The sequence below is a fragment of the Ixodes scapularis genome, unplaced genomic scaffold, assembly GCF_016920785.2.
Source record: "Ixodes scapularis isolate PalLabHiFi unplaced genomic scaffold, ASM1692078v2 PGA_scaffold9__187_contigs__length_104089568, whole genome shotgun sequence".
Taxonomy (NCBI): domain Eukaryota; kingdom Metazoa; phylum Arthropoda; class Arachnida; order Ixodida; family Ixodidae; genus Ixodes; species Ixodes scapularis.
In genome coordinates this window covers 15,748,435-15,770,099 of record NW_024609884.1, presented here as the reverse complement: position 1 = coordinate 15,770,099, position 21,665 = coordinate 15,748,435, and the positions used below count along the sequence as shown (strand labels likewise).

Sequence of the window (21,665 nt, the reverse complement as noted above, 5' to 3'; positions counted from 1 at the left end):
GGTTTGCTCCGTAACGATCGCGTTGGGCTTTCTCTAGCCGGGCTCGCTCTTTGTGTTTTAGCCGAGTATCTTTCGTGCCTCGCTTTCCGGCCTTCCCGCGGAGAAATGCCGGGGAACAAGTAACTAGATTTCGAATAGACAAAATGATCGACACTCTACAGTATACGGTAGTCAGGTTCGTTGTTTTGACGGCGTAGTATCACAATAATGCTGCCCGCGGCACGGATGCAAACTTCGTTTCAACTTAATTGTCCAGATCTAGCCGACGCTACGAGCTGGTAGGGCCAATCATACAGTGTCAAAAAAGCACATTCATAGTGTTTGCCGAGTTAGTTTATGCACGTGTTCTATTTTCGCTAAACCAATCCTAAAAAAAAAGAAAGCCCAATGACTTGCGCTTTTGACACTTCTTGATTGGCCCCCTTAGCTCATGGCATCGGCTGCGTAGTATAGGGAATACTTAGTAAGCCACAGGAATACTCTTTTAATGCATACCGAGATGTAACGCAGATGGATGCACGAAAAACAAGAAAATACATTGCAGGAGTCCCTTATACCCTTGTATTGATGACGTAGGTTTAAAAATCTTAGACAAAGTATAATAACATTTATGTTATTCTTGATTTCTGGTAGTTTCGCATGGGCAGTGAAGCGCTTATTTTGCAGTAAACTTAATAATTTCGTCCTCAACCATGCAGTCATCTAGAGAGGCACACGCAATGGTGATGTCTCTCAGGAGTATGGTATCGATATTTCCTGTTCGCTTGGCCTGTTTCGTTGGCCCGAAGTTCCATATCCCGGTCGATTGAATTTCTTCGACAAAGCAGACATATTTACTTTCTCGTTCAATCTTCGACAGATTCTAAAAATCCGTAATCTGAAACACAGGCTTTTCACTCTCTTCAAGCGCATTCTAAAACAACAAATATAATTCAGAGGCCTAATTATTCGACGAGAGTTGGACATTTTTTTTAGAAGAAAAACACGACTTTCTGTGTCAAGAGTCACTGTTCACTTACTTTAAAATGCAACTTTGCATTTTGAAGTATTTTACGTATTCACGTATTTTACGTATTTTACGTATTTTACGTATTTTATTTTATAGCATCCTTTAGGATGCTATAAAATAAAATACGTAATCTTAAACGCAAGCACAAACAATTCACCCGAAGTATAAATAAAGGGAATGCGAAAAGTTTCACGTGTATTGATCGCTCTTGACTCACGAGGAAAGATAGAAAACGTAAAAAATAGACATTCCTGTTTTTGTTTTTGTTTTTACTTTTAGCTTCACTTTTATCTTCCCTGCTGTGCAGCATAACTGACGAGGCACTGACACTAGAAATGACGAACGTCACATGCAGTATGTTTCGGTGGCAAGAGCACTCCAGTGTTTAGAGCCTTCCGCGTGACTGTGATGAACTTTAGGGACCACAGTGAGGTTAACAGTGATGGTCCTTTACGGCTGTGTTCATACGCAGCCGCCTAAAAGCTGCGCATGCGAATGAAATCTAAGGTGTAGGTGTTTATGCATACACCACGCCTGGTATGCAAGGTATTTGAATTCATGATTACAAGTAACTGACTGGATCGTGGGAAAGTGGCGCCAAGCTCTCCTTATGGTTGCCATTTTGGCTCATGAAAGGAGCAACTTCCCCCTTGACCTCTTCATTCTTGGTGAGCCGATCTAAATTCGCTGGTGACGGGTAGCTTTAAGGCCGATTCACACCTACAGCGGAGCGCTAAGTTAGCGCTACGTGAGCGCTCCAAGGAGCGCTCATGTGGCGCTTCCTACAGCGCGTGATGTAGCGCTTGGTTAGCGCTACAGCAGCGCTCTGTTAGCGCTTCAGAAGCGCTCTGTTAGCGCTACAGAAGTGCTCTGTTAGCGCTACAGAAGCGCTCTGTTAGCTCTACAGAAGTGCCCTGTTAGCGTTGCAGAATCGCTCTGTTAGCGCTTCAGAAGTGCTCTGTTAGCGCTACAGAAGTGCTCTGTTAGCGCTACAGGAGCACTCTGTTAGCGGTTTCACGCCCCTTGCGCCGTGCTTGCTGCTTTGGCATTGAATGAAGAGGAAGTAAAAGAGCCGCTCTGGAAGCAAACGGTCAGGCAGACGATCCAGAGCCATGGACTCTGAGCGACTAATTGATTGGGTACGATCTCATCGCTTTCTATTGGATATGCGTGACCTTGGTTTTAAAGACACGCAGTTAAAAAAAATTCACCTTCGAAAGAGCTCTGTGTCTCGGTCCCTCAGTATGGGAACAAGGTTCACCGGATGCCCGCCGGTATCTCGGTGCCGAAAGATTTCGCGCACCCAGAAGGCTCTTATGGGCGTTAAGTCGTCCACACACAAATGCATTAATTGCGAATGTAAGAGCATTTGTCGCCTTTCTATTTCAGCGTCCCACATGTCCGCCATGGTGCTGCTGATGCACACCCAACCACAGGAACCGGAATCGCCATGCACGGGCTAATCCGCAGCACCGCGCTACAAGGAGCGCTACTGAAGCGCTAACACGGCGCTACTGGAGCGCTAATCACGCGCTATATTAGAACGAAGTCACGCGCTAGGAAGCGCCACATGAGCGCTCCTTCGAGCGCTCACGTAGCGCTCACTTAGCGCTCCGCTGTGTGTGTGAACAGGCCTTTATAGAGACGTTTCTTGTATACCGAGATTTCGCTATCCGCACACCGGCGAAAAAGGCGTACATCTTCGTACCACCACCACACGCGGTGTCGGTGCTTGGAGGCATTTAAAAATAATTTTCCTGTTTTGAGATACGCAAGAAGAACAATATAATTGTAAAAGATCCGTGGAAGTGGGCATCATTGAGAAGTTGATTGGCCTACACAGTGCCAAAGACGCTTATATTGGCGGGGAACGCCTTCAGTACGATGACGCTCCATGGTGATCTTGGTGCGACTAGATTAGAACTACCCTCTCGAAGCTTCCAAGATTTGAAGGAGCTGAAATGGCAATTGCCATAGCAACGGAGACCGATTAGCCAATCGCCTTGCGAGTTTTTAGTCGTCTGTAAGTCAGTAGTTGTTTGTGTTCGGCTAGCAGGCAGGAAAGCCAATGACGCTAATTTCCCAGGATCCAGTGACTTTAATAACTACCACATCGGCAGCTGTCGAAGCGTGTTGTTGCTTAGGTATCATGACACGCTCGTGCTCTTTGTTCCAATGAAGCGGACTGGGGTGTTCATTACTGAATGTTCTCACCCTCCATCAGTTAAGTCTGGTTCAGACAGTTGCGTTTGACTGCGTTTGACTGCGTTTGACTGCGTTGCGGCTGCGAGAAACCAGGACACCCCTGCTGCTTATATCGCGCGCCGAGATGATTCCTTGAATTGGATTCCACACTCCATACGAAGCACAGATGTGCCAGTGACTCGCTTTCGGTTCTCGACGCAACACAGTCAAACGCAAGTGTCTGAACCGGCCTTTACGGCGCCTCCAGAACATGTTTACGGCCACCGGCAAGCTATTGAACTCAGCATCAGAGCCATCTGGACAAATATGTTTTGCTCCTCGACTGACTTTTTCATTCTTGTTTGTAACCAATTCTCATCGGCGGCTGCGTTTCTATACGACAGATGTCCACCGTGAAAGTAACTATGAATATTCAACAGTCGTTCAAAGGTGGGGTACGCTTACACAGACGGCCAGCTGGATGTTTTGGTGTTTTGCTTTTCTTTCAGCTGCAGTTTGTGGAGGTCACTTACCTTTCTCCACTAGGCGCTAAATACTAAAAAAAAACCTTGTGCAAAAAAAAAAAAAATCTGATCAGATTATACGTTTACCTAATGAAGCCCGCTGAATAAGTCCCGGGTGGGCTATATACTGCATTGCGTGTAATTAGAGGACAAATTAAATAGAGACAAAGTTTCATTCCCCATGAAACTTCGAGTCGAAGCCTTGTAAAAGGAATTTATAAAAACAAAAACGTGTTTTTATTGCGCGCTTTTTTAAATCGGTTTTGGAGCTTTTATCTCCTAAATTCGTGAATATCAGGTCGGTTGACAATAAAACACTTTATTGTTTTACAGTATTTGCGATAACCTTTTAAAGTAATCAGAATGTCAAATATTACGCAAACCGCGAACATCATAGACACGCACAAAGTTAAGTTTGATAGATCTAGGGCAATGTTTTTCTTTCCTGGTGGCTTTTTCTGAACCTTAGTGTAGGGGCTAATGTTGCTCCATTTTAAGTGTTTCGGAAAATCATCACAGTATATGTTTAAACTATCAATATGCTCGGATATTTCGCAATGGAATAAATATAAGAAAAGGGGCCGCTACAACGCAAGAAAGAAATTTTTCTTCTGGAGTTACGACGGTAAACTTTAACTGCATGCAAAAAAGTGGCACTGCTGATCATCTTCATTCTTCTGCAGATTTGAAAAGATCAAGCGTTAATTCGGATCCCTAGGTTGTCTAGTTAAGTAACTATCCCGTCATTACCGACTCCATATTTCTCGATGACGCCATATATCTCGACTTTTCAAAAGCAATGAATAGGGTTCCTGATCAGCGGGGGGGGGGGGGGAGGGGGGGGGGGAGGGGGATCAGTGGCCGAGTGGGCTAGCGCACACCAGCTCGAAGCACGTGGAGCGAAAGCTCGCGCTGCAGAACCCGGGGATCCTGGGTTCAATCACCACCCCTGCCCGTTTCGATCTGGAAGAGCATCGTGCCGGTGTGCGGTTGTGTGTCACTACTGCATGTTGCACGTTAAAAACCCCCAGGCTAGCGGTTGTACTGCACTGGCTAAATTGCTCATCTACAGCGAGTGACTCGTCGCAACTTTGAAATGGCTGACCAGCTACACGCTGTATAAATATCCACACCACCCCAATTATTTCCCTGATCAGCGCCTCATTGCAAAAATTAACTCATGTTGGGATTCATTCATCTCTACCAATTGTTCCGCGGAGTTCCTCAAAAATCGCTCCCACTACGCCCTCATTAACAATAGCATGTCGTGTAAGTCGCCTGTGACATCAGGCGTCCCGTAGGGGAAATGTACTAGGCCCATTATTATTTTTAGCATACACAAGTGCCATAAAAAAATTAATACCATCCCCTGTGCGTCTCCTTGCAGATGAATGCGTCATATACAGACCAACCGAACCCGCAGATGATCATGTAGCACTACAGAACGACCTAAACCTTATCGAACAGTGGTGTCATGACTGGCAGATGAGCCTCAACATGGAAAATTTTAACTTACTAACATTCAAACGTATTATACCACCTCATATAGTTTTTCTTACCAACTAAGCAGCAATAGCATCTGTCACTGCACATCATATAAGTATAGATGCTTTGCACACGTGGCAGCTTACAACCGTCATTGCTGAGCTTCTCTTGTCTTACCGAGATGCCGAGCTACTGAAGCAGGCGTTGACGAGCTTCCACAAAGGTCTATGCTGAAAAGAACGCAGTAGAATCTAAAATGACAACAACGTGTCCTTCTGTGGTAATGATGAGGTAAAGGAATAAAAGGAAACACAAACTAAAGGTCGCCTATGGCGGCGCCCATGCACAGCTGCTGCAAAGCCTCTTTTAAGAATTTCACGTCACCAGCGACCTTACATGGCTTATTCACATTAAAGAAATTGTTTTAAAGAATAGCCGCACACTTGAGTATTTAAGACGTAACCTCAAACATGCTTCACCAGAAATAAATACGCTCACCTACGCAACACTGGTAAGATCACTAATTAAATGTACATCATGGATATGACCACCATTTCAAAATTATCTCACTAACAAAATAGTGAGGATCCTAAACGGACTATTAAGGTTCATTTTTACAGCGGAGCTGTGAAGGGCAAGTTTCCCCAGGATCGTGTCCGGTACCAAACAAATGTCGACACAACACTCTGGTTGCCGCCGTCGCTCATAGATGGCTGTAGCTGTTCAGAATGTTGTGTTTGCTGGTTGTCTGCTTGCCGTCGTCGCTCATTGATCGCTGCAAACTTTTTAGCCTCGGCAAGCAGACAACTGGTTGCTGCCGTCTCTCATGGATGGCGGCAACATTTCTTCGGAGGAAGAGCGGGAACGGAACGAGCGGCGATGTGCGCAGCAGCCCGAATTGTTCCGCAACCGCCGCGAGGCCGCTATCGCCTAAAGTTCCACCGCGTCGAGCGCTTCAAATTCCCTTGCGAAAGAAGAGCAGATCGCTCGCCACGAAAGCCACCGCCGAGAACAGAAGCTACAACTCCGCTCCTCTTCCTTCGTCACCAAAGTGGAAAGACTGACAGTTTCTTTTTTAGACTATTTTCATATACCAGCGTGACATCACTTCCGAATCGTGCCGGCCTCCAAACGCTTTCCTTACGACGTAAGCTTTTGCGACTACTCCTTCATAAGGTAATATTATCACAATCCGCAGATCAAAGCGGCCCTTCTCAAAACACCCCTGAACGAGTTTCCACCAGAATTGACAACGTGTGCAAAATGAAATTCTTTCATGCTACATCTTTTTTTTTTTTTCTCTCGGAAATTCAACACTTGCACTTGCAATAGACGGTTTTAAAACTCCACCAAGCATTATGGGCGGCAGCCATTGCTTGGACACGAAGCCCGTGATTGGATCCTAACTCTCGCCGAACGGTGACGTCAGCACTCGTTTTCAATACGGGCTCAGATTATGCCAGCAAACAATGGCCGACAGGCATTGGAACCGACTTTTGAAAAGGATATAGTGCGGAATGGAATCTCTTTTCAAATAAGATTGTTACAGAAACTAACACCGGTATATTTCAAGAAATGCTCACTGGCTTTATTAATAATAGTAGTGAGACTGAAAATGGTAATAAAAACTGAGAAATACGGACCTTCACCAACCAAGTCCTAAACGGTTAGGAGCCCGACGTTTCAAAACCGAATCGTTTTTTTTTTGTTTTTTTTCATTAGGGGCGGCTATTTGCACGGGGAGAGCAGCAGCTTCTTTTCCATTTACGGTGGTGTCGTTTGCTTCGCTCACGTTTTCTTCTTCAAGTTCCCGAGCCCGTTGACATACGCCAATGGTAAAGTGTCTGTAGACTTATCGATATTTTCTGACTTAGTCTGGATATGCCAGGATTCTATGAGAAGTCGATGGCGCTTGTTGGTTTCAACGCTCATTATTCTGGTGGTGTCAAAATCGATACGGTGGTCGTTTCCGTCGCAGTGCTCTGCAACAGCACTCCGCCCCCGGTAAAATTTTCGCGAATCATTCTTGTGTTGCACAATCCTTTGATGGAGGTTCTTTGTCTCGCCGATGTAAGTGGCGGAGCATTCGGAACACGGAATTCGGTATACAACCCATTGCGCTTTTTCTTTGGGAGGGCGGTTTTTGGGTGGTGGCATCAGGCGCCCAAGCGTTGATACCGGCTTGAGGGGCCACCTGAATACCTTCTTTTGCCAGTCTACGCGCCGACGCTTCGCTGGCCCCCTTTATGTGGGAAAACCAGATGCGGGTGTTCCCGCGAGACTGCTTACTATTTTGAGGCTGCAGGTTCCGATGACAGCAATTTTGACGGCGGGCCATACGACCACAGAAGCTGCGTGTGTAGCCGTTCTTTTCTAGGTCGGTGATGACTCTTTCTTTTTCGTTTTTTCTTGATTATTTATTGTTTATTCAGAGAACTCTTGCAGCGCCTAGAAGACATCATTGCAAGGGGCGAATAATAACGAAAAGAAAGTTTCAGCCTTTGCGGCACAAACTATACATTTCTGTAGGGTGTTCCAGCTCCTGACCCTCCTGATAACAAACGATTATTTGAGAGCTCCGTCCTGGCACAGCATTCGCGTATCTTATGAACAAAATAATTACGTTGTGAAATATAATTTGGTTTTAAGAGGTATGCTAAGCTATTAATACCAGTAGCTTCATGAACTATGTTGTATAAAATGTTTAATCGTAAATGTTTTCGCCGAAGATCCAATGACCACCATCCTACTGATTTTTTTTCATGCTACACTAGAAAAACGATCGTATTGGCCCAAAACGAAGCCTATAGCACGATTTTGTATTTCTTCCAAGCCATCAATGGGGATTTGTTTTTTGGAAGGGTCCCCACAGTGCATGCATAATCTAGAATGGGCCGTACGTAGGCAAGACATGCCAGTTCTTTTATTTTTTTGCGTAGCGTTTTTCAGGTTTTTTTGGACAAAGCGAAGTGCGCGACCTGCCCTCATAATGACGTCATCAATCTGCGAACCTCAGGTGCAGTCAGATGACAAAATTACTCTGAAGTATTTTACGTTATTCTTATTCGTTACTAGCTCACTATTTACATAATACTGTCTCAAATTTATTCCTCTTTCGTGTGAAGCTAACATGAACACATTTTTTTTTCGTTAAGTTGCATCCCCCATTCACCACGCGAATGTTCTATTCGATCTAGGTCAGCCTGCAGTTGTCTGGAACCCTCCCCGTTCTTTATACACGTGTACACAGCGCAATCATCTGCAAATGATCTCAATTGGGAAGTTACATTGACATGAATATCCTTAAAAAATATTAAGGAGAACAATGGCCCCAGAGGCGACCCCTGTGGTACATTAGACGTAACTTCAACAATATGAGACGCTTCTCCTTTTAAAATTACACGTTGCTGACGCAAACTCAAGTTTGACTGAATCTAATATAGTTTTTTTAATATCTATTTTCAAACAATTCAGTTTGTGAATTAAGATCGAGTGCGACACTGTGTCAAACGCTTTTCTATAATCAAAGAAAACATAATAAGTCTGTTCACCTCTATCAACGGACATGACAAGATCATGACATAGCTCGGTTAGTTGCGTGATACAAGAATAGCCCCTTCCAAACTCATGTTGAGAAACCATAAAAAAAATTATGCTAACTAAGATGCTGGTTTATCTGGCTATATGAAATGTGCTCAAGTAGTTTGCAACAAATTGAGGCTAAATAAATTGGCCAGTAATTTGTAACATCATTTTGGGTCCCTTCTAGTGCATTAGTAGTACATGAGCTACTTTCCAATGGCGTCAGCACAGCGCTTCAGAACCCTGGGCGAAATTTGATCAGGGTCAATGGCTTTAGTTTCGTCTAAATGTTTTAGTAGCTTTAGGACTCCCTCGACAGCAACCACAACTTGATCGAGGCATATGATTGGATCTGTTTGTCTGTCTCTGAGGAGATGTCTTAGCTCTGGATGCTGGTTGCAACCACCAAGGCTTTGTGACTCGTAGGCTGGTAGGAGTCAAAGCGAAGATAACGTCCAGTGTAGGTTGGTTTTCTCTATATTGTGCCCGTCAGACCTTCTCCGTGTCGCTTGATAAACACATCCAGGAACGACAAGCTGTGGTCTTTTTCGCGTTCTGCTGTGCACTGGATGGCCGGTTCGACGGAGTTCAGACGTTTCAGAAAGTTGGTAACCTCTGACGTTTTGATGATACAAAAGCAATCATCAACGTAGCGCACGAACACTTTGGGGCTTGCGGCGAATGTCTGTAGTTTCCTTTGTTCGATCAATGACTTCCATTGTCAGATTAGCTGTAGTGACCGAGATAGACGCCCCCATTGCGGTTCCGCTGGCCTGGCTGAAGATTTCTACTCGAAAGCTGAAGTGGGTTCTGCTCAGAAAAAACTCAAGAAGGCGGCACAGTTCATCCGCGCTAAGGCACGTCCTTTCATGCAGGTCTCACTCTTTCTGAAGGACGTTTCAGGCTGTGCTGACGGCCAGGGCGACCTCACTGCTTCGAGCACTCTCCAACCACCTTCGCCACACTCTTTCCCCTCTCGTTGGAAAAACACCGACCTATATGCACAACGCCGGCCATTTCGTGGAGCTTGTTTCTTCACTAAATGTCACAACCGAAGAAAAGCTGGTTTCCTTCGATGTCGTCTCGCTCTTCACAAACGTTGTGGCCCTCCAGGCCGTCAGCACAGTACGAAACGCCCTTGAAAAGGAGCGAGACCTGCATGAAATGACGTGCCTTATCGCGGATGAACTGTGCAGCCTTCTTAAATATTTCCTCAGCAGCACCGACTTCAGCTTTCAAGGAGAATTCTTCAGACAGGCCAGCGGAACCGCAATGGGAGCGTTCATCTCGGTGACTACAGCTAATTTACAATGGAAGCCATTGAGCAAACGGCACTGCAGACATTCGCCGCAAGCCCCAAAGTGTTCATGCGCTACGTGAATGATTGCTACTGTATCATCAAAACGTCAGAGGCTAGCAACTTTCTGAAACGTCTTAACTCCGTCGAACCGGCCATCCAATTCACACCAGAACGCGAAAAAGACCACAGCTTGTCGTTCCTGGATGTGCTTATCAAGCGACACGGAGAAGGTCTGACGTGCCCAATATACAGAAAGCCAACCTAAACCGGACGTAACTTCCGCTTTGACTCCTACCACCCTACGAGTCACAAAACCTCAGTGGTTGCAACCCTCCTTCCAGAGCTAAGAACATCTGCTTTTCGGAGACAGACAGAAAAAAACGAAGAGAAAAGAATCATCGCCGACCTAAAAAAGAACGGCTACACACGCAACTTCACCAATTGCGATGCCCGCCGTCGAAATCGTGGGCATCAAAACCTGCAGCCTCAAAATAGCACGCAGTCTCGCCGGAACACCCCCATCTGCGTTCCTCACGATGAGGGGACCAGCGAAGCGTTGGCGCGTACACTGGCAAAAGAAGGTATTCGGTGGCCCACAAGCCGGTTTCAACGCTTGAGCGCCTGCTGCCACCACCCAAAGACAGCCCGCCTAAAAAGAAAATCACAAGGGGTTGTATACCGTATTCCATGTTTCGAATGCTCCGCCATTTTCATCGGCGAGACAAAAGAACCTCTATCCGAAAATTGTGCAACACAAGAATGACGTGCGAAAATTTGACCGGGAGCGGAGTGCTCTCGCAGAGCACTGTGACGACAATGACCACCATATCTATTTTGACAACACCAGAATAATGAGCGTTGGAACCAACATGCGCCAGCGACTTCTCATAGAATCCTGGCATGTCCAGACTACGCCAGGAAATATCGATAGGTCGACAGGCACTTTACCATCGGTGCATGTCAACGGGCTAGGGAACTTGAAGAAAAAAACGTGAGTGAAACAAACGACATCACCGTAGATGCAAAAGAAGCTGCTGGTCTCCATATGCAAATAGTCGCCCCTGATGAAAAAAAAAAAAAAAAAAAGAACGAATCGGTTTTGAAACGTTGGGCTCCTAACCGTTTAGGACTTAGTTGTGGAAGGGCCGTATGTCTCTCAGTTTGGAACCAACCAGACGGTGTTCCGTCCAGCTTGTTTACGTTTAATAATAAAAACTGCAATGTTGTTATTGTCTCGATAGACTATACCTCCAAGAATCCGTCACTGCGCGCGTCGCATTTTGGGAACCTGTGGGCTAGAAGCGGAGAGCGTATAGATTTTGATTCCAACTGATTCTCACAATGCATAACGAGACATTGTGCCGCGAAGAGGCGCTTCAAGTTTTGGAATAAGTCTATTGTACTCCTGTACATGCTTTGTTCTTACTGTTTCTGTCATGTTTTACTGAGTTTTGAAATTCTATACAGATCCTCCTTTCTTCGATTCAAGGAAGAGAGTCTTCCAGGTAAATAAATAAATAAATTAATTAATCAAATAATGAGATATATACCATGCTCGTTCTTCTATTAATACGTTTGCCCCCAGACATTTCATTTTCGTATGTCAGCAAAAAAAAAATGCCGATCATAAGAAACCTATTTTTAGACGAAAAGATACGGCAACCTCAGGTCAACTCGACATGATTTACACATTCACGTAGAGCAGATCACCATTCATAGTTTCGTACTTGAACCACCCATCAAAGACATATTTTGGGTGCTTGCTGGCGTATTTTTGTTTCTTTTGTTTCAGTCCCTATTCTCGTCATACAATCTACAGCCCTCGTGTTCTGCAAGCGCCAGTCATATAAATAGAAACAACAAATCACTATACTTTTCAGAGACGCATTACTTAAGCCAATTTCCTTGGTAATTTGTCCTATTACCCTTTCTGTTGGCAAACGTAAAGTCGATCTCGCCTCAAACGATTCTTGAACATTTTATTCCTCTTTCTTCCCCGAGGGGAAAGTCCCCAGCGAGGGAGGGAGGCCAACCACGAGTGCTCAATAATTCGAGCGAACCTCGGTGGACGACTCTTTGTTTTGTTTTATTTATTACCGTGCCGCTACAACTAATTTCTCGTCTTTCATTTTCCTTCTTCGTGCTGGAAGCGCGCGCGCTTTCTCGCTTCCGTTTACTCTCCGGTAATTTGGTTTTCGCGCTGCCGAACCTTTCGGGCGCTCTCGTTTCCATCACGTGCGCAGGTATAGGCGGACCGGAGGATTGGCACGGAAGCTACCGCCCCCGCTGCAACAGTGTTTGCTCTGCGTGCGTGGCTGCGCACTCCTCCGGACAAGGAAAGAAAAGAACAGCAAAATTAACGGGAGAGCAACAACAACAACAACAAAAATAACAGCATTAACAACAACAGCAACGCTCCAAATGTGTATGCTGCACTTGTCTTCCTCTACCGCGCCTCCGTCCTCTGCCGCTGCCGCCCCAGATGCATCGAGCGGCAGAAGCAAGCCGATGTCGCGACGTCGGCCGTGTAGCGGAGGTTGAGAAGCCTCCCAGCTTTTTAATTGCTTTGATGCTTCGAGCTAATGCGGTTAATGAGTTTGTTGAAAAGGAATGAGGGGAGGTACAGATAAGGTACGGAGGCGCCTCCCCTCCCCCTTTCCCACCGGAATCTCCGGGTTCAGAGCTTGTCGTAATCAGCTTCGGCACAGAAGAAGCTTCATGTTGGCCGGAACCGTATTAAGACCTCTCCAAATAAAAAGGCGAGAGAAGCCGCGGCGAAACTTGATCCGGTTCGCCGCTGTCTCCGTTGGGTATACTATAGCAAACACGCTGAATCTGGCGGGGTCCCCCGCTATTATAGGGAATAGCGCAATCTTTCTCTTTATCTCTCTCTTATTCTTCTCAATCCCCCTTTTCTCATCACGATGCTTCCGAGTCCTGCTTGCAAGAATAAAAAAAAAGAAGAAAGAAGGTATTCGATTCGAAATACGTTGCCGTTGCGCAACATACTCGCGTCTCCTTATCACATTGATGGTTTGGGAATTGAGTTACGCGCCACAGATTTGTTGCGTTGCTTCGAGTCTCGGTCTACGACCGTGGTTCGAATGGTGCTGGCGATGTCGTCACGACCGAATTAAATAATCTGGGGATTGCCCACGGCCGATTGCGGTAGTGCGTGTAAACGCAGCTGCTTCAGTCGTCCAGTATCGCTGATTTCTTAAGGGAAGTCTCAGGAGAGCTGTGCTGACGGTCTTTATAATGTTAAGGAAACCCTGTGCCTGTTTCTTTTTGTTTTTTTCTAGTGTACCCTTAGGCAAAATAAGATCGGGCAGTCGGGCTATCGAGATTGCGGTATATTTGCGCTCAATCCAATGAGAGGTATGTATTGACGCGGCCGATCAGTCCTGGTTCCAGGAATGCTGGGAAGAACCTGCCACATGGCTCATTTAGCCGGTCGAATCGAAAGTTCTCGGAGTGGTCGCAATAACCACAACCCAATTACAATTACAGATAAAGTTTCAGGCCTTAGGAGCAGGGGGACACCAGTCAATCGAGCGACCGTCTATAGACCATTCCAGAGACGGGTTTCTGGAAGGCGCCATTTTAAGCGTTCATGCGTATGGTGCGTGCTTTGCTCGCTTTCTGAAGCCACGACCATGCGCTTGCTTTGTTGTAAAAAATCACACGCTGGGGTACGATTTTGAAAACACTGAAACGGTTTATAGGTATGAGCTTGTGTCGTGCACACAAGCTCATACCTATAAACCGTTTCAGTGTTTCAGTACTGCAAACTGGACATACGGTCATAACCAACACTACCTAGAAGACAATGCATGCACTTTGCCAACCCCCCCCCCCCCCCCCCCCCCCCCCAACGTCATCACTACTGAATCACCCAGCGCCACCCATGCGGAGCACAAGTTTGTCTGCTTCTTACGCTGGAGTTGCACTGACGTCAGAAGGCCGAGCTCTGGTTGGCTCTGATGGAGGGATAGTGGCACCATGACATAACAGCACACGACATAACAGCACGCGACAAAATAGCACGGTCAAAACAGCACGCGTCAAAACAGCACAGCGTCAAAACAGCACAGCGACAAAACAGCACGCGTCAAAATAGCACGCGACAAAACAGCACAGCGTCAAAACGGCAGAGCGACAGAAGAGCACGTGCCAAAACAGCACGGCGTGAATACAGCACGACGTCAAAACAGCACAGCGACAAAACAGCACAGCGTCAAAACATGACATTAACAATATAGCTAGGGCTCGGCGTTTTCGATTTGTATTATTTAAAATTCCGCGCACTTTTTTCGGTTTTTATTCCAAACAAAAGGTTTTGGTTTATTGCGGTGAATATTTGTAGACTCATAAACTTCTCAGTTATATTAGGTTTATTGACGAAAACCAGTATACTAACAAAAATGCAATAAGTCAAAGTGTTTGTGTAAAATCTATATAGAGAACCAGGTACTGCTCTTCTTATTTGTTGCCGTCTCTGGCAGCCGACGCGACTTGTTCTGTAAGACGCACTGGGGCCTTATCGTGATCTGACATTATCGTCGTGTGCTCGTATTTGTACACAGGATGAGCATGAGCTTCAGTACCACTTCGGTCGGAGAGGCAAATATCAAAATGGAGAAATTAGCAAGCATTGTACTCGGTGCGTTTTCCCCCATTTTCACGACTGCAAGAGGTGGTAAATTCGCGCCTACGGCAGAAGTGACAACAAAACACTCGTATTTATGCCCTCTTCTAGTAGCCGGAAGCTAGGGGTGCCAAACAATGCACGGCATTTACGCACGCTCTTGATTTCCGTTGTTTGATTTCACAATTAAACTCTCTTCTTTTAACAAGGAATTCGGCACAAATCCCCATCAGGTGAAAAACCCAGATTTCGTCCTGAAGACCCCTGCGCCCCCGGAGCTTTTGTTGAAAGTTGAACCGATATCGCAGACAAGCTGAAAACTGCGAAAGGAAGTAATCATATGGTCAGTAATCAGTAGGATTCCGTGCTTTCGGAGTTTAGTTTTCGCCAAGTTCGGAGGGTGTTTTTTTTTTTTTTAGTCTGCTTTGCCGAAAATTTGGAGTTTATCAGAGTTTATTTTTGTTTGATTCCGAATTGTCCGAAATTCGGAGCTCAATTTCGCAGTGGTTCTTATTAAAAATAAACAAATAATATCCGAATGTAAACGTAAGCTGGACAAAAAAGAAAAAAAAAAAAAAACGCGATTCTATTAATTAATATTTTTTTCAGTTGGATTTCGCGTTGGTGGAATTACTACTGGCAATACTAATTTGTCCTAGAACAAAAGTGGCACACAAGTGTTACTTCAATAAATGTCGATACCTCAAAATCAATAACCTACTGGAGGTAGTCGCTGGAAAGCCTGTAGTCATTCCATGCTATTCCATCAACCTACCGCGCGGCCGCAAGAGGCAGAGTGGAAAAGGATGAAACAGAGAAGTTTCAACTGACCTCTTCCTCGCTTTATGTAATTTCTATGGTGCGTAGTTTTCACGGTTAAAAAAACACAACCCCTTCTTCCTCTCAGGCACAAAAAGTATGACCCAAACCGGAAACTTATAAACAGTGACTTTTGTCTTGACCCGATAGTACAATGACCTGTTGTCCCGACCAAAATGTAAAAGATATGTGTGGTGGCATTTTCCCAGGACCATTTACTCAACGCGCAGATTAAACCATTAATTGTAAACTATATTTGTGTGTGTGGGGGGGGGGGGGAGGGGGGGGGGGGGAGGGGATTGGCATATCGAAATTCAGAGTTTATCAGAGAAATCCGAATAGACCAAACTTTTACCGGCGGGTGTTTTTCAAATTTATCAGAAAACACGAAACCCTATTTATTTATGAGTCACATCCCCCCCCCACCCCCCCTCCCCCCCCCCCCCCCCCCAAACGCCCTCGAAAATACTGAGCTTTTTCAGTGGAGACCGAATTTGGAAAAATGAATTCGGCGTACTTTTACCGGTTACCCGAAAACGCTGAACCCTAAATATATATCGTTTGAAGTTAAAAAAGATGTACGTCTCAAATAAGGCGCTGTAAAGGAATTGAGGTTCTAGGCCAATTCGTCGAAAGCCAACTCGTTGACGGCCAATTTTTCGAATCTGTTCTGTTGGAAGCCAGTTCGGAGTGGGAAGTATTACTCAATGCGCGCATGACGGTTCCCTGGGCAGTACCGAAGCCCCCGCTGGTGCGTATTCTGGCTATTTTGTAGCGTGAGCTACACAGGCCGAGGTTGAGCAGTTTCGCGTGGCTCGCATAATGAGCCGTGCTCCGTGCTGGGCATCCGCGAGGAGCACTGACGTCACACGACGCACAGCTGGCGCGCCAGAGCCGCCGCCGCGCCCGCCTCGCCAGTCTGCGCATTCCAGAGGAGAGACGTCAGAGCCGCGGCAGACGCATGGCGCCACCGCGTGCCCAGCTGTGCGCCTCCGTTGCGCAGTAGCCAAGTCTGACGCTGCACCGGAGCCGCTTGATCGCGCCTCTCATTTTGTGCGCATAAGCTCACGCTACGTATATCCTGGCATAGCCGAACTAAAGCGTGTTTCAGATGCAGCGGTTTTTGGCCCTAGAGTGGCGGGATTTCTGCCGTCGTGGCGCTCGTGCCGCTCAACCGCTGGTGCTGGCCAGAGCGCCGCGACGGCAAAAATCGCGCCGCTCTAGGGCCAAAACCGCTGCATATGAAACACGCTTAAGCCACCGCAATTTTTTCGTGCAGTTTTGCTCATTTTGATGCGCACGTTTGCTGGTGATATCGTCTACAATAAATAATTGAATCGTACGGCAATGTGCTGTCGTTAGTTGTTAAAAGAAAAAAAACAGAAAGCGTGTGCGGCAACGGTGTGTTCAGCCCATGCTGCAGTGTAAGGCCACAGCATTGAGGCTGCGGCATGTTACTGCTTCAACGGTTTCCACTCGATCAAGGCCTTCGTCGGCAATAATCTGTGAATTTAACTCAAAACGTACAACTTCTGGCCTGCAAGCTCCAGCCGCGTGTTTCCAGGAGATTTTCTTCACGGCGAATGAGCCCCGCAGAATCGGTGCCCATGGTACACCTTGAATACGCTCCACATTAAAGTCACCTTATCTTACCGGTTCTATCAATGCATCTGTAATCGGCGCATCTCCCGCTTTTTATTTTTTTGCGGGGGGGGGGGGGGGGGGGCGTTCTACGCTGAGGTGGTAATTACGAAACGACGAGTACTACGGAACCTCACCGGACCGCCACAAATCAGGCAGTTCATAACTTGAACTTGTGGATATCTTTTTCCCAATAACTTTTCCCCTTTCCCAGATACTTCAAAAACCACCAGACAACGCAGCCAACATCGACGCGAAGGTATCCCCTCTAACTACCCAATCCCTTCAGAGATTAGCGTAGTTAAGTAGTAGTAACTACTGCTAACTTCCTTTGTTTTTAGCAATCACACAGCAGCAGCACTCGAGACACTGACCTGAGTGTAATCCTGTCGCCGCCAGCGTACTTTTTTTTATTGTTTCTCCACTAGCTGTTAACTAATTCCATGCAATGTCCAACCCTTTTCCTTTACGCTCTGTTTTGTTTTCATAAAACGCTACCTATTACAGCCTTTTTACATGCGTGCTGTTTTGTCATTGTGCTGTTTTGACGCCGTGCTGTTTTGGCACGTGCTCTTCTGTCGCTGTGCGGTTTTGACGCCGTGCTGTTTTGTCGCGTGCTATTTTGACGCGTGCTGTTTTGTCGCCGTGCTGTTTTGACGCTGTGCTATTTTGACGCCTGCTGTTTTGACCGTGCTGTTTTGTCGCGTGCTGTTTTGTCGTGTGCTGTTCTGTCGCGTTCCCAGGGATAGTGGGTGGACCTCAACGCTGGCTGCCCCAGCGGTCTACCCACTATCCTTCAATCAGAGCCAATCGGAGCTCGGCGTTCTGACGTCCCCTCAACTTCTGCTCAAGAAGCAGACAAACTTGCGCTCCGCTTGCGTCCGCGTCGCCGCCAGTGCGTCTTGCAGCCTCTCACAACGAGCGCGACACTAGCAGGCGGCGACGCCAGGAAGGACGCGTCTGCCGCTTGGCGGGGTGCTCTCGTCCAGCCTCTGCGTGCTTGCCGCTTGGGGGGGGGGGGGGGGGGGGGGGTCGGTCGGGGATCGACTAACGATTACGCAATGCGCCGGCCTTGTGTTCTACGTGGTATTGTCATAAGGGGCTGATTAAGCTCACCCACCTTAAACTGCACGAAGTCAGCCGTGAAGGTGGAGCTGTTCGATGCAAAGTAAAATGGTCACTAACCCAAAGTTTTGTCCCCTTCGAGCACCTGAATATTCTTTAGAGAAATCTCGGGCGAAAATCCGGCAGTGCGGCTGTGCCATATTTTGCTTTAATAATACGCAATTAGCACGAATGAAAAAGTAAAACACATATGTTGAATAAAGTCGCCTCTAAGGGCAAGCAATTAGCGACGCAATTATAAGCTCTCTGGTCAACGTTTTGAGGAATCATTAGATAGTTTTTTTTTTTACAAAGCTGCGCTTGCGTTTTTTTTTTTTTTTTTTTTTTTTTGCATGGAATTGCGGTGTGCACATTCTATGAAGTAGTGTCTATCTACATATAGATATATTGTGTGGGCAGTGCGCGAGCGCAGTCGCTTCCTTCGACCGTTCATTCATCGTTCATGGTGGGTAGGGAGTGCCCATACTTATACCCTAGTTCGTGAACAGTACTCCCTTAGCTTTTCGACAATTTTAATGGTATAAAGTAGCTTTTTTTTTCAGATCGAGCCCATTCATTTATCAACGCGAATAAAAGTGTCACGCTATGAGACACGTTCCTGTTCTTCAGGTTTCCCCTAGAGCCCTCCAAGAACCAATCACTCCACTCTACGATTGAGCTCTACCAATGACGAGGAAGGAAGAACCTTTCGACCCAGAGGTGCGGTGTGACACTGAGTGCAACGTTTCACTTGCTCACATCAGGGTCAGTGTCAGGGTCACACCGCATGCTTAATTTTATTACTCAAGCATTTTTTTTTGGCTCCTCGTACGTCCAGATTTTCTCACAGATCGAGTGATTGGATCTCCCGGTGACGTTCAGGAAAGTGGAGACACGTTTTTGTTTTAGAGTACAAGTATCTAAGCTGCAGGACAGGCGGTATCCTCCAATGGAAACGTAATATAGTTAAATGTGGGTGGATAGGTTGGTACACTCACTCCACCTCTCCCCCCGTCTCGTATGGCGTCTGTAACAGTGAATGAAGGCAATACTGTCGCGGTACTTACGCTTATTTCCATGTCCGCATTTACGTCCAAGGGCGCATGGCAATCACCCGACCTGGGCAACATTGACTGCAGAGATGTAAGAAGAAAAAAAAAAGTAAACCGATACGAGCAATTTTCCACTTTTAGTGTAGGTCATACTTGCATCACTGGAGTTTAATGCATGCTAAAAACGACGACGTTGACACCTGTGAGACAATACAACTTTTGTCAACACTCGTTCAACAGCAGTTCCCACGATGCACACTGACTGTTCCCGACATGAATGTTTTTTTTCCACGAGATTGGGAATAATAACTTACCTGCATCACAAAGCATTTGATCGTTTATTATCGTTTTTAAGTTTCGATTCCAGCTAACTTCGAGCAACAAATCGACCACTGGAAAACTCGAGCTCCTAGAATCGACAGTTCCGGTGAAGCTGGGATACACACCTGAATCGAAGACCGTCGCCGTCGACACCGTTTCAGAGTGAGCTCGGACGCCAGCCACTAAACGAGCCCAGCGACAGTGTTGCAGGGCATTTACACGCGGAAGGGCATGATTAGGGGCAGTTTACTCGCTCACTGTGATGACATGTTGCGTGGTCCACAACGGACAACAAAGACGACGGATGAACATGGTTCCAGTCCACGTGGCGCGTGGCTGCAATGGGGAGACGTGGGAGAATGAAGGATCCGCGTCAGCGCTATAGGACGGCCTCCTCTAGGCTCTGCGACCGCATGCTCGCGTCTTCCTTGATGATGCGTCGGAGGCGGTCTCTTCGCCGCTGTCGTCGGCGGAAGTAGCCCGGGCAGCAGCAGCAGAGCACGTTGGCGAAAGCTCGTCGGAAGTCCCTGCTCCAGCAGGCGTAGATGATGGGGTTCATGCCGGAGTTGATCCAGCCGAGCCAGGTCACTGTGGAGAATACGAGGTCCGGCTGCATGACGCAGTTCTCGCCGCAGATGCCCATGAGGATATTGGTGACGAAGAAGGGCAGCCAGCACAGGATGAACACGCCCATGACGATGGCGAGCGTCTTGGCGGCCTTGCGTTCCTTGGCGAGCTTGGCGAGCTTTCGGCTGAGCGAAAAATTTTTGAGGTTCCTGGACACCCCCGTAAGGTTGTTCCGGTCGAAGGACTCGTTCGAGGTCGAAAAGACTGTCTTGTAGTTGTTCGCTGCCTGCAGCATTCCCCCGCGGTGGATTCGCAGCGTGACCGAAGTGGTCTCGTCGCCGTTGCAGGACTGTACTTGCTTTGAGCCGAGCTTGAGGTTCCGCGTCTGTTCGACGGCGGCTCGGTAGATGCGGTAGTAGGTGAACACCATGACCATGAGCGGGGCGTAGAAGGAGATGGTGGACGAGAAGACCAGGTAGCCCACATCGTCGGTGAAGGCGCACTGGAAGGCGGCCGGCGGACCCTTGTTGACGGCGCGCCACCACGCGATGGCCGGGAAGGAGATGAGCGCGGAGCAGACCCAGACGACGGCGATCAGGGTGGTCGCCTTGGCCTGCGTCATACGGCACGGGTAGCTGATGGGATCAGTGATAGCCCAATAGCGATCCAGCGATATGACGCAGAGGTTGAGGATGGACGCCGTACTGGCGAGCACGTCGATCGAGTGCCACACGTCGCACAGATCCTGGCCGAATATCCAGTACTTGTCCATGATCTCGTGGATGGCCGAGAAAGGCATGACCACGGCGCCCACCAGGCAGTCCGCCGTCGCCAGCGACGCGATGAAGTAGTTGGTCACCGTGTGCAGGTACTGCTCTTTCGCCACGGACAGCATGACCAGCACATTGCCGAAGATGGTCACGAAGCAGAAGAAGCCCAGCAGTACGCCGAGCGCCACGTGCTGCCCCTGCGTCGACTCGTCCGGAAACGGGGACCCGCTCGCGTTGCCGGCGTCGTCCACGAAGGACAGCGAGACGTTAACCGCCGCCTCGCGCACGATGTCCACCACGCTGTCGTTGCGCACGATCTCCAGCTCGAGCACGGACAGGTTCGCGCCATACACCAGTTCCAGCAGGCTGTACGCCGGCTCGTCCAGCGAGCCGTTCGTCTCGCCCGGAACTGGCATCGCGCGGCCGGGCTCGCTCACTTGCTCATCGCGCTTCGGGGACGAGCCATGGGGTCGCAGGCCTCGCGGCGGATCCTCGCTGCGAACGGAAGAGAACGCCAGCGTCACTTGCAGGCGCACGCCATTGTTCGCGCACGAGACACCCACGCTCCACTGCGCCGCCGAACGTGCACAACTGACACCAAGAATGCCGAACGCTCGGACGCCTCAAGGTTCAGCTTCACACGTACGCGACAACAAACG

The 21,665-nt window shown here is 47.6% G+C and overlaps 1 protein-coding gene across 1 annotated transcript; it reads right to left on the bottom strand.

The window, feature by feature from the left end:
- Positions 1-20,048: 20,048 nt before the first annotated feature.
- LOC8051289 (dopamine receptor 2) lies at positions 20,049-21,422 on the bottom strand. The gene has a single exon (XM_002399612.5). The coding sequence runs from the start codon at positions 21,420-21,422 to the stop codon at positions 20,049-20,051; it is 1,374 nt and encodes a 457-aa protein (XP_002399655.1).
- Positions 21,423-21,665: the final 243 nt, after the last annotated feature.